Source organism: Andrographis paniculata, unplaced genomic scaffold (genome assembly GCF_009805555.1).
Source record: "Andrographis paniculata isolate CXL003 unplaced genomic scaffold, ASM980555v1 Contig10END, whole genome shotgun sequence".
Lineage (NCBI taxonomy): Eukaryota > Viridiplantae > Streptophyta > Magnoliopsida > Lamiales > Acanthaceae > Andrographis > Andrographis paniculata.
The window spans coordinates 1,290,469-1,303,722 of record NW_026137380.1 but is presented as its reverse complement, the minus strand read 5'-3'; the positions used below and the strand labels follow the sequence as shown (position 1 = coordinate 1,303,722).

General features: G+C 40.3%; 3 protein-coding genes across 3 annotated transcripts; 2 read left to right on the top strand and 1 right to left on the bottom strand.

Annotated features, from left to right (window-relative positions):
- Positions 1-64: 64 nt before the first annotated feature.
- LOC127251708 (RNA polymerase sigma factor sigB-like) lies at positions 65-3,642 on the top strand. Its single transcript, XM_051275574.1, has 7 exons — positions 65-392; positions 789-1,066; positions 1,424-1,996; positions 2,228-2,458; positions 2,579-2,719; positions 2,811-3,011; positions 3,101-3,642. The coding sequence occupies exons 1-7, from the start codon at positions 317-319 to the stop codon at positions 3,380-3,382; spliced, it is 1,782 nt and encodes a 593-aa protein (XP_051131531.1). The 5' UTR covers positions 65-316; the 3' UTR covers positions 3,383-3,642.
- A 677-nt stretch (positions 3,643-4,319) lies between these two features.
- On the top strand, positions 4,320-7,050 carry LOC127246724 (putative cyclic nucleotide-gated ion channel 8). The gene is made up of 7 exons (XM_051268254.1): positions 4,320-4,344; positions 4,461-5,038; positions 5,146-5,358; positions 5,430-5,731; positions 5,823-5,934; positions 6,014-6,250; positions 6,322-7,050. Exons 1-7 carry the CDS (start codon positions 4,320-4,322, stop codon positions 7,048-7,050), a joined length of 2,196 nt encoding a protein of 731 aa, XP_051124211.1.
- A 261-nt stretch (positions 7,051-7,311) lies between these two features.
- On the bottom strand, positions 7,312-12,940 carry LOC127251637 (UTP--glucose-1-phosphate uridylyltransferase-like). The gene is made up of 18 exons (XM_051275453.1): positions 12,121-12,940; positions 11,903-11,985; positions 11,158-11,248; positions 10,602-10,662; positions 10,422-10,499; positions 10,296-10,340; positions 10,062-10,135; positions 9,722-9,794; positions 9,558-9,615; positions 9,420-9,466; positions 9,279-9,341; positions 8,828-8,868; positions 8,660-8,732; positions 8,378-8,461; positions 8,190-8,282; positions 7,993-8,097; positions 7,682-7,753; positions 7,312-7,598 (listed from the first exon to the last, which is right to left on the bottom strand). Exons 1-18 carry the CDS (start codon positions 12,741-12,743, stop codon positions 7,566-7,568), a joined length of 1,797 nt encoding a protein of 598 aa, XP_051131410.1. The 5' UTR covers positions 12,744-12,940; the 3' UTR covers positions 7,312-7,565.
- Between the last annotated feature and the right edge of the window lie 314 nt (positions 12,941-13,254).

Here is a 13,254-nt window from a genome sequence, read left to right as displayed (position 1 = left end):
ATTTAGGCCCATTAAAAGCCCATAGTGGTTGGGAGCAGTGCTTGGTGTATCTCTCTCGTCCTCATGTCTTCGTGGGAATGGCGCCGAGCTTATCCATACAATTATCCATTCTGCCATTTCATCGTCGACCGTTGTAAGCCCACGTTACTGATTGCGGGAAGTTCTGCAGATTATTGGGTTTATCACTATCGTTGTTTTTGTTGTTGTGGAATGGAGGAGAGAATTCTGTAGGAGGGGAGAAATGTTTGTGCTGGTAAAATGCGTGGGAAGTTTGGAAGAGTAAGGATAACTGTGTGATTGAGTGTATAGGAGAAGGATGTCGTGTTTGTTGCCGCAGTTCAGGTGCTCTCCCGACGCTTTTGCAGTTAAGCTCAAGTCGCCGAGCCATTATTGTAAGTGTCGTTTTTATGATGCATTTGTTTGCGGGGGTACTAAATGATGCGTATGCAGATTATATCCTGATTTTTGGGTGAGGTTGAGCTTGGAGATGTAAAAAGGGCTGTAGGATTTGAAATTTTGAGTTTTTGAAGTTTCGGTTGCAATTGTTGTTTGTGTGTAGAATGTAGATAGAATGGATGTGTTAAATTTTATTTGATTGATTGTTGATATCACTTGGTCTCTTGAGCATGGATCGTTGTTTATCTTTTTTATTCTAGTGTATCTTCATATGCTCATGCTTGTCGATTTCTCATAGGGACATGGATCTGTTGTATCATTTTATTCAATCTGCATATATTCAAGCAAGAACTTTGGATGAATTTTATATTGATAGTGTGCTTAAAATGCAGCAAAATGTAGAGAAACTACTGATTTTCAGACGCAGTGTATTTTGTCAACATCCCCGTCAACATTGACGTCGACTAAAGTACTCGAGTTTGAGAAGCTACATTTATCGTCATTGGAATCAATTCCTAATTCAGTTCCTGATGATAGATCATGGATAACGTCGACAGCTAAAACTGCACTACTTGATCTGGAGAAGTTGTCTTCTTTAGATACTCATCCAATTCCTTCTGCCACAAACGAACCGTGGTCATATGTTGGAGCAGTCGGCCGCCATCCTGAGGTAAGTGTCAAATGCTTATGTTTAGTAGATTTGTTAAAATAACAATTAGCAAGATATATTACCGGAATGTTTTCTCACTCTTAGGGAATTATCTAAATCTCCAGCTCAAGATAACTTGCTAGAAATTTGTGCTTGTTGTTTATCACTTAACAGTAGATCGTTTATTTTGTAGCATCTGATAGTGTAGTTTGTTCTGTTCATCTGGCATTGAATTTCTGTTAACTGCCATTTTCCGTTCCTTGGACACGAGCTCAAGAAAAAAGAGATCTTGCATTGCATTTTTAGGACTTCAGGAAAAAAAAGAAAAATCAAATCTGGAAAGCTCAAGTAAGCTGATGATAATTAACATGCCTGCAGAGAAATGTTGGAGCAAATTTAGATAGAGAAACACTTCTTGTAAGTGAAGAAGCTGTTATCACTGCTGCTGCATCTGAAGCGCTGGCTCTGGCCAAGGCAGCGGTTAAGGCTGCAAAAGATGCATCTGTGATTATCAGTCCTCGTAAATCCCCTAAGTCGGACGCCACTACTATTGGAAGCATTCCTGAAACGGATGATTCAAAATTTCTGAAAGATGAGCTTGCTGATCTTACCAGCAAAGTTAGAGGTTCAAGAATTTCTGAAATTGGTTTGGGCGAAAACTCTCATCCGTTAGCAGAATCTAATGATGTGGAGCCTAGTGTTGAGGGACTTGAATTTCTTGAGGCAAAAATAGCTGTTAGATCAACACGCCAAACGGAGAGAAAAGCTAGAAGAACAAGAACTGTGGAAAAGGAAGCAGCTAACACCATTTATGTAAAATCAAGTCGAAAGAAAAACTTCAGTCTAAAGAATGTAGATTATTCTGACCCACTGTATTACTTAAGAGGGACTACATTTAGTTCCAGGTTGCTCACTGCATCCGAAGAACGGGCGTTTTCACAAGGGATTCAGGTAACTTTTCAGAAAAATGTGTTTCCTAGTTGTAATCAAGTATTTAAGACATTCCTATACCAATTTGATTCCTTGCTCCATAGATATTATGAAATTTCATTATTCCAAACCTTTCTGTTCAAGTTGTCATTCTTTCCTTACTACTGATTTGAGTTCTTAAGCCCTTTCGTCTTGCTTGGGGATATCTTTTCTCATTTCTTCATCTTTAATACCTATCTATTGTGTGCACAGAATCTATTGAAGCTGGAGAGACTTTACGAGGAGCTTAAGCATCGTTGTGGCTGCCAGCCTACCATTGCACAGTGGGCTGAAGCTGCAGGTATGGATCAGAAAACCTTGAGAAAGCAAATAAACCATGGGATCATGTGCAAAGATAAGATGATTTTGAGCAACATTAGGCTAGTTGTTTCGATTGCAAAAAATTACCAGAGCGTGGGGATGAATCTTCAAGATTTGGTTCAGGTACTTGTTTTAACAAATCTGATCATCAGACGTAAAAGTACTTCTACACAATAGAATCCGCAACAGAACTGACGGCCTGTTGCTCACTTGCCCCGCCTTACTATGTCTCCTTTTTGTCAGGAAGGATGTCGCGGCCTTGTTAGAGGTGCAGAGAAATTTGATGCATCGAAAGGTTTCAAATTCTCCACCTACGCCCACTGGTGGATAAAGCAAGCAGTCCGGAGATCCCTTTCAGACCACTCCCGGACAATCAGATTACCTGTGAGAAATTTTCACTGCACAAATTATTCTGTCTATGTTGTCTTGAAACCTGGCGCAAGAACTTACTTTCGTGCTTCGCCTGGCGTTACAGTTTCACATGGTGGATGCAACGTATCGAGTGAAAGAAGCCAGAAAGCAGCTGCTGACTCAAAATGGTAGACATCCTGATGATACAGAAATAGCCGAGGCAACAGGTCTGTCGATGAAACGGATTTCTGCAGTCTTGCTGACCCCAAAACCTCCAAGATCTCTCGACCAGAAAGTCGGGATTAATCTAGACCTCAAACCATCGGTACCACCCTCAACAAACATGCACACACATACTCAATCATTCTTCTGTTACCTTTTTCTTGTTCGTTTCTCATTTTTTTCGCTCTGCAGGAAGTGATCGCCGACCCTGAAGCAGAAACATCGGAGGAAACACTCATGAAGCAATTCATGAAGCAGGACTTGGCTAAGGTCCTCGACACTTTGACTCCAAGAGAAAAGCAGGTAATGAAATACAGGTTCGGGTTAAAAGACGGGAGAATGATGACGCTGCAAGAAATCGGGGAGCTAATGGGCGTGAGCCGGGAAAGAGTCAGGCAGATCGAAACATCAGCGATGCGGAAGCTCAAGAACAAGAAGCGAACAAGAGTCCTGCAACAGTACATACTACCATAAACCTTTCAAGTTTCTTTCTTTCAGCTCATCCCTGTGGAATAGTCGGGCCTTGATTGCTGCCCGGCTTCTAATGGTAGAAACGTCGCGATTTTTCGACCCCTCTTTTTCCCTGGAGACTATCTCTCGTGTGAAGTTAAAAGGTGAGATTTTGTGTGAATACTAAGAGCTCATTCGTGTATTGTATTTACACACATTACTACAGTACAGATGTTCAAACGTTTGTTCAATGTTGTTATAGAAAATGTTGTTCACTGTTTCCATGCATTAAACACCTCAAATATCCGATGATATGTTCCTACAACGAAAGTATGAACAATTGGGTTTTAATTTTTATTTGTATTTTTTAATGTGATGATTTGGATAATGAGTACTTAAGAATTTATAGACATATATATATATATATTAATCTTTAAAAATGAAATGAAATAGGAAATATATAATTTCTAATAATAATAAGAGGGTATTTAATAAGGGCTTTAGTGTGAATATTAGGGATTGGGGAATAGCCGTTATAAGTGGGCGTTAGATTTTGTTCCTGGAGGCGCGAGAAGCGGCCGCTCACCCACAAAATGGGGCAAGGAAAAGAAGAAGATGAAGATGGCGATGACGATGATGATCAAACCATATTCCACCATCCTTCTCTCTCTCCCCGCCGGAAATTCTCATTATCTTTTCCCAATTGCCGGTTTTCACGCCTCGCATCATCGCATGGTGAAAATTCTGGGTTTTTTCAGGTTCTTACGTATTTTCTTTCTCCTGTGTCGTTTTTTTTTTTTCTAAAAAGAAACAAACATGGATTAATTAATTTTTGCCGTGAGTTTCACTCTATGCATATTCATTCTCAGGGGTTTCCTGGACATGATAAATTTCATGATTCCAGAAGCAATAAATCGAAGAAATCATTGTTCTTTATCCGCCAATGAGTCTGAATTTCTAAATGTATGATTCCGACAATAGAAAGAGTTTCTAGGACGTATATTTTCTCCGGCTACATTGTAAGGTACACACACAATTCAATACACAGAAACCTTATACATCTTTCTCATCTTAAACCACAACCTCCGTTTTCTGGTCGTAGGTTGGAGGACTGTCGCCTTTCGATCGGACATGGCTGGAAAGAACATACCCGGATTCAGCATAGAGGGGTTAGGTACTCAAGGAGCTTCCACAACCAAGTCCCAATCGATATCTTTCCGAGTCGGGTTCCAGAGAGGATCCGAAGGGCTTCTAACTTTCGGGCGATCGCTGACATCTGGAGTGACGCGGGCAGTGTTCCCGGAGGATCTCAAAGTTTCCGACAAAAGAATCTTCGATCCTCAGGACAAGAGCCTCCTGCTCTGGAACAAACTCTTCCTGGTGTCCTGCATTCTCTCCGTGTCGATAGATCCCCTGTTTCTGTATCTCCCTGTCTTCCAAGAAGAAAACATGTGCCTTCACATGGACAACAGCTTGGCCTACACAACCACCAGTCTCCGCACCGCAGTCGACTTATTTTACATCCTCCGGATATGTCTCCAGTTCAGGACAGCCTTCATCGCGCCTTCGTCTCGTGTATTCGGGAGAGGAGAGCTCGTGATTGATCCCACAGAAATAGCGACGCGGTACATTCACCGTTATTTCTTCGTGGATCTCGCCTCGGTGTTGCCTATCCCCCAGGTCTGTGTGTATATATATATGTATATATATATCACACCAATTCATATTCGCTTCTTCGGTCCAGTTGGTTAGCGACCTCTGTAATGTCTTCTTCTTGCCGTGTGCAGATCGTGACCTTGAGGTTCCTCCACAAAGCAAAAGGCTCGGACGTGTTGGGCACGAAACAAGCGCTGGTGTTGATCGTGTTTCTTCAATACATCCCGAGGTTTCTGCGCTTCGTCCCGCTGACTTCAGAGCTGAAAAAGACTGCCGGTGTCTTTGCCGAGACGGCTTGGGCCGGTGCAGCTTACTACTTGCTGTGGTTCCTCCTGGCTAGCCATGTAAGCAATCCATCACCGGTCTATCAAACTATGTATGTATATATATGTATGTGTGATTGCCGGTGTTGTAGGTTTTCGGGGCGTTATGGTACCTCTTGGCGATCGAGCGCAAGGACACGTGCTGGAACATGGCCTGCTCGGAGAGCGCAGACTGCGACGTCAACAACCTGTACTGCGCTAACGGGGTGTCAAACTTGGAGCAATGGAGAGACATCGGCAAGATCGTGTTAGAACCGAAATGTGCAGTGAAGGATGAACAATCAAAGTTCAAGTATGGAATATACTTACAAGCTTTATCATCTGGTGTTCTTGAATCTGAGGCTTTCTTCTCAAAATACTTCTATTGCCTGTGGTGGGGGCTCCAGAATTTGAGGTATTCTTCCATCCCTGTCATCGAAAGAACACGCAACTGTTAAAGAGGCCAACAGAAATGGCGATTTTAATCTTTTTTTCATTCACAACAGCACACTTGGTCAGGGGCTTTCTTCAAGTACATATCCGGGAGAAGTTCTATTTTCGATTACGGTGTGCATTTCCGGGCTGCTACTCTTCGCGCTCCTCATTGGTAATATGCAGGTTCGTATGTTCGCCTAAAAATGTCGATGCCTAAGTAACTGGTGACATCAGAAGTAACATTTTTATTGTATTGCTACAGACGTACCTTCAATCACTCTCGGTTCGACTGGAGGAGATGAGGGTGAAACGGCGCGACTCGGAGCAATGGATGCATCACAGGGTGCTGCCGCCAGAGCTGAGGGAAAGAGTCCGGCGCTACGATCAGTACAAATGGTTGGAAACAAGAGGTGTCGACGAGGAGAGCTTGGTCCAAAGCTTGCCGAAAGATCTTCGACGAGATATTAAGCGCCATCTCTGCTTAAATTTGGTCAGAAGGGTAAGTACAGTTCAAACAAAAACAGTCGAGGCGACGCAATATCTTGTCTTAACATGATGCAATTCTTTCAGGTACCTCTCTTCGCGAACATGGACGATAGGCTGCTCGACGCGATATGCGAAAGGCTCAAGCCGAGTTTACTCACAGAGAAGACGTACGTTCTTCGTGAGGGAGATCCAGTGGACGAGATGCTCTTCATCATCCGCGGTCGACTGGAGAGCGTGACGACAGACGGCGGAAGATCAGGCTTCTACAACCGCGGGATTTTGAAAGAAGCCGATTTCTGCGGGGAGGAGCTCCTGACTTGGGCTCTGGATCCGAAATCCGCGTCCAACTTGCCGCCTTCTACGCGCACGGTGAAAGCCCTGACAGAAGTCGAGGCATTCGCCCTCAGCGCCGATGAGCTGAAGTTCATCACCAGTCAGTTCAGGCGTATCCACAGCCGACAAGTGCAGCAGACCTTCCGGTTTTACTCGCAGCAATGGCGGACATGGGCTGCCACATTCATCCAAGCTACATGGCGACGATACAGGAGGAAAGTTGCAGAGTTAGAGCATAATGAGTCGGATAAAGGGAGCACAGAAGAGTCCAGTTCAGACGGAGAAGATGGAAGCGACAACAATGATGATGAACATACCGGGCTAATTTCCGGGACCAAGACCAGGCTCGGTTCAGCCATGTTAGCCTCGAGATTTGCAGCCAATGCCATGCGGAGAGTTCACAGGTTCCGGAGCGAATTAAGCTCCGGAAAAATAAGGAAGTTGCCAAAGCCACCTGAACCGGACTTCTCAACCGAATAGTTAAAAGCAGTTTTGTATGTATTGTAAGAGTTAGAGATCACCTTGGCAATGAAGTCCGGTTGGGGATGTACCAGGGCCTGGTTGGGGCTGAGATTCGAATTCAGGTGCTTAAAGACATGACTAATGTACAAATTTAGACAGACAGCACATAATGCTTAGAAATTAATGAGTTAAGTCATTCATGGCTGCCATTTAAACCCAAACACACAAACAACTTGTCAACAAGAAAATACTGATAAGTGAAGAGTAAAGAACAGTACATTGGCGAAGAATAAATTGATAATATGCATTCACATATGAAATTCCGTGTGGATGCACATTCAGTAAATCTATTGGGAGAGAAAAGAATACGTTAATGTCGACTGAATATATGTTTAAAGGACTTAGCTTATTGATTGTATATGGTTGTTTTCCTTTCGGGACATATGGTAAGGGAATGATGCTTGAATAACAAAATTTGGAATAAGTAACTTCTGCGACTGCACAAAATCTTCGGTTGATGAAGCTTAGAAGGATCATGCTTCAAGTTCCCATTGGCTAGTGATAATCTGTTTAGGGGAAGTTATGTTTGATCAACGAGCATCAATCAGAAACGTGAAAGTGTAACTTGCTTTTATGTCGGTGGTCTTACCCGGTTTTCCAGCACTGCGCCGTCGGGAACTGTTAATCTCATCCCTGGTTGAGCGTGGATGCTGACTTTTCCCTTTATAAAACAAGCAAGAAATAATGCACCGTTAAGGATTAAATTAATGCACAGAGACATCACCAAAGCAGCTTAAATGATCTCCATTAGCGTGCAAAACCACAATGAATCAGTGTTGCAGCAGTCTTTTGATCATTATAGAAGAATGGCCAAGATCCCGGGAGTTGTAAGTTCTAATTCTACATATAATTTAATATTTCAATAAAACATGAAACTCCAATGATGCGAAACCTTGTTACCTTAAGAGTAATACCATCTCCAAACCAGACATCACCAGTGACCTTCAAGCTGTCAAGGGCAAGAACATTGGGGATGGATTTGAAACGCTTGTGAAAGTCGTTGACCTGAGAAAAGAGGTGAAGAAATGACACTCTTAAATGTAAAAGGAAGGTGGAAAAAATTAACCAAAATGACCAAGTTAAAAAGGAAAATTTACAAATTCTGGTCCTAATTCAATGGATGGGTCAGTTGGTTTTTCTCTTGCTGGATTTCGGATAAGGGTTCCCTCAGCCGAAGTGTAAATATCTGACTGCATAAGCACAAGATTTGCGAGTTACAGGCAGGTGCCAAAATTAACACGTTTAAGGATATAAAAGAATGCTCAAAATACAAGCAAATACTAACCTTCAGCAAGAATAGGTCTGATATTTTTGCAACTGGAAGATATCTTGACTTGGGAACATTTAGAGCAAAATACTGATCAAACAGCTGCCAGATATAGCAAAAGGAACACAACCTCCTCAGTAGCAAGCGCATACAGCAGAAAGGAATATATAATAAAAAGTAACTTTCTAAATCTACAATGACGTTGCTAGAAAAATGTAGAAGCAACAAATCCTAAGGATATATGAAACACTTGGTTTCATGTTCGTTACATGAGTATTTTATAATAAGTACAGTTGGTACCTTTGAAGCAGTCAATTGTTCTTTGGCAGTATGTCTAACCAAAAGTTTTGCTATGAGATTCATGTCCATCCACCTGCCAAAGATTGGAGTCATGAAAATGGGAGAAAAAGCGATTCCTTTTTTCAAAGGAATAAAAAGACTTTCCTAATGCAATGATATATAACTTACATCGTGTCAATGAATCTCCAATTTTTCTTCGGGGTCAGCATCTTCAAGATTTCAGCAAGGAAAAAAGTCAAATCAGACAACCATCAAAATGCTGATAGTAAAAGCTACATGATAATTGGGGAAGAAACACGTCAAAGAAACAAGAATCATAAGGGAATTGTGTCTGTAAGTTCCAGAGATCATCTTAATTCCTATTCCTTATATTTCATAGCATTGCCTGGCATTAAACCTAGTTCATCCCGAAGATTTTAAGAGAAGTGCTTCCCTCAAAGTACAAGTACTACAATAAATAAACAGCAGAACCATAGCCTATCAAAATACCTCAACTTTCCAAGTTCACACAATATTGTAAGAGAAACTAAAACTAGCACCTTTACAATACAAGAATATCAATCCTTTCAACAAATCCGATGATTAATGAAATGCATCGAATACGTATAGTATAACTGACCGGAGTATCCTCTTGATTTTGAGAAGATTCACTCTCTTCTACTTCTGAGGGTTTAGGCATCACCTGCACACTCATGGTGAATGGACAAGAATCAGCTACTAACAAAAGCTCAAAGCAAATGAAAAGATTTGTCAAGTTTACCTCCAAGCAACACTCAATATTGTGCTGAATCAAATGATTTAAAATTTCTGGAATGGCAGTTAAGAAAAGATTTAATTAATGTACATAGGAAGCAAGATATCCATGTCATGTGGAAATTGTGACACTTAATAAGGATACTCGGATCGACTACATGGGCAACATTGTCTGAACTCAACATTAGAATGTACTCTTTGCCCTGTTGAAAATGGAAAATTTTAGAGTAAATACAAGTATAAATAGTTGCTTAAAATTTTGCCAAAATAAAATATGGCACATGGGATGAGTTGGTGAGAATTTCTAACCTGAGATAATAATATATCAAATTTTCCGCTATCCACCAGCGGAAGGATGGCCTCAGCAAGATTGAAAGAATCCCTTCACACAACAACAGTATGTATTAATAACTTCTTGTCTTATAATGTGGATTTCTGTTGTGAGCTCAAGGGGAGTCAATATAGGCAACCCAAATGCGAAATGGTGGGGTGTGGTTGAAAGTAAGCATAACTAATTGAATAAATTATATTCACTGTATAATTATTTTCCCAACAGGATACAGCACCTAAAGGAGATACCAAACGCAAACAAGAAACAGAGCATTTTTTTTCTGTTTTCTATTTTCGAAAGATGAAGGAAATAACATACATTTCATCTCGGTTATCTTGCTCTTTAGCTGAGGGAAGCTCAAAATTGCCAGCAGTTTCTGGGTCAGGTTGGCTCTGTCCAAATTTATATATATATATATATGTATGTATCAGAGAGAGAGAGAGAGATAAGTAATTACCCCAACAAACATAGTCTTAACTGGAAAATAAGTGAGAAAAACAGATGTTGGGATAAATCCAATAGGAACATCCACAAAGAAACAAGCAATAATACCTGTATAACTGAATGAACATTCTTATCCGAGTGTTTCTCCAAGACCTATCATCGAACAAATAGCCAATTTTAAGTTTACAACAAAATCTCACCACATTTCCAGCTTCATATGCAAGGACAACTTACCTTCAGTATACCTTCATGTGTATTGACTGCATTCACTAAAACTAGAGGAATATTGCATCCATATTTAGCATTGAGAACCTATATACAGAAGGTGATTACATGGAGAAATGCAAAAAAGTAATCAACTAAATTAATGAAAATCAATGTCGCAGTATAAATAATTCAAGTATATATTATAACCTCAATTTGATTGATTATTGAATCAAGGCAAGTCAAGCCATCACTAATTTCCACAGCACACCTGCATCATACAGATGTACAATGTAATAAACGGAAATATTTGGGGAGAAGAGAGAAATCATAAAAACAATTTGCATATGATGAACCTGATGACTCCTCATACAGATATGAAGCAACAAGTCACAAACCAACCCTTAGATAATGTATATGATGAATACAGTGATATTTACATATTTCCAGAATAACAATTTGAAACAGAAATTGATTTATCAGATCTTGCCATCAGTGTACTCTTGCAAGACAGTTGACCCATCGGTTATGAAAAATGAGAACTCAAGGAGACAGAACATTAATATGAGGCCTATGAAAAAGCATGGGTGTGAGCATTAGACAAAACTAGCTGCGTAGGTGAGTGCTAATTGCCACATGATGCTGTTATTCGATGGGTACAAAACACCCCATGACACTTCATAATCAAATATAGAGAGGGGGGGGGGGGGGGAGGGAGAGAGAGAGAGAGAGAGAGAGAGAGAGAGAGAACAATAGAGACACTTACTTCGGGCCATTAAACCCAACCTGAGTCCCAAGGACATTGTTAAACTTCAACACAACAAGCTTGTCCAAAAGTTGCTTAGTATGCGAGACATCTGTATAAAATGAAACATTTTGCTTCAATTGTGCAATAAAATAAACTATGCTATACAAAACAAATGGAAATGTAAAACAATGAAACCAAGCTATCAAACTATTCAATAGGTCAAGACATCGAAGACTAAAATACGATTCAGAGTAGATAATTCAATAAATGATTGAATAAAGTATCTTCACTTACCATACATCTACTCACAAAAATGGTGAGCCAAGTCATGCAACATAAACTACCTTATAAAGAAATGAAAGTATCTTTCTCCCAGTATTCCAACAAATAAACTTGTAAGAAAATGCTTGACCGCAACATAGAGTTTGCAAGTGCATCAAGTAATTGTCTTTAGGTATTATCAACCATCCGAGTTGATCAAATGCAATTTACATAAGTAAATACTTCCTAATCAAAAAGCATCACACAAGGTCAAGAAAAACCAAGCACCTCGATTTGTCATGATAAATACTCGATCAGAAAGTGCATAATGTTTTCATTTTTTTTTAGTTAGTGAAAGCTATTTAGAATGTATCCATCAAAAGAATCAAAAGGTACAAAAACTAAAATCATAAACTGGTTAAGTCCCTCGTAGCTACAACACGTCCATAGCCTATAGCACCAACAGCCAAGAACGAAAATTAATGTAATATGTCAATTTTACCCTCAGGAATGGCTTCTATGTTTTCATATGAGAAGACAATTTTTTTTCCTGCCGCATCAGTCTGGTCTTCCGGTAGAACACCACTGAGGAACCACAAAAACAATTAATGTGGTAATAAAGCACGAAAGGAGAAATTCTTTCTAGAATCTTCAAGAGCCAAAGATATCGAAATGATTAGCTTTGCAATAGAACAGAAAGTGCAGAATTGACATGTATACCGAGCAGTCATTGTCTCATCCATGTCGATCTCAGCCTCCTTCCGCTCTTTCAAGATAGTTTTGGTGATCAAATTGCAAAACAAATACACAAACTCCACTGAATCATTGGCCGGTACTGGATAGGTTATCTTCTTGTAAGTGTCCCAGGACATGCTCGAATCTACCAATCCAACAACGGGAATCTGCAATTTGTATGCCTCCTGGATCACTGAAGTCGTCCTCTCTGCGTCGAGAATCACTATGCAATCCGGAGGCTGAACAGCGCTGAGATTCAACTTCTTGTTCCTCCCGCGGAACTTCTTTGGACTCGAACTATTCGTCAAGAAGCCTCCAAGGCGCCACGTGTTGTCGTTCTTGATCCCAGTCGTTCGCGTCATTTGTGATACTATCTCGTCGAATAGAGAGTTGGTGTTGACGAAGAGGAAGCGGGCATTGCTGCGGGCGAGATTCCCGATGAAATTGCAAGCGCTCCGCAGGCAAATTAAGGTCTTGTCTGAATCAATGACGCTAACAGAGTTGCGGGTGCCCTCGGAGAAAATCTTGAAGTGGTGACCCGTCACGCGGCGGCCGATGTGAGCGTTTGTGCTGAGGAGTTTCTGGATTAAAACCGAATGGAATGACATTTTCAGGAAAAACTGGAGGCGGATTGAAACGAAAAAATTCAATCTTTGATTCCTGCTATCAGCGCACCAATTTTCTTGAATCCACTGTGGTGCAGAGGGAAAAGGAGTTGATTAGGGGTTTGTAGATCGTAGGGTTTAAGCATCGGCGAGACGACGACGAACACGATGGATTTGGGGCCGATGCAGAGGGTACAACATCTGCAGCCTATGGTACAATTTAAGTATACTATAAATTTATACTTCCCCTAAAATATAATTTTTTATTATTTTTATTTTTTATTTTTTTTAATTGACGTGAAAAACCATAACCGGATAGGATTTTGTTTACTCGATAAATTTTTATATAATAATTTAGATGGAAGAAAATTATATATTTCATTACATACACAAATATACGATCAAATATATATCAAAACATATTAATATTTACTTTTTAACTAGTATATAAAATATATTTTTTTTATAAAATATTACATTAAATATTGCCTTCTCCTTCTTAAAATTATAATAT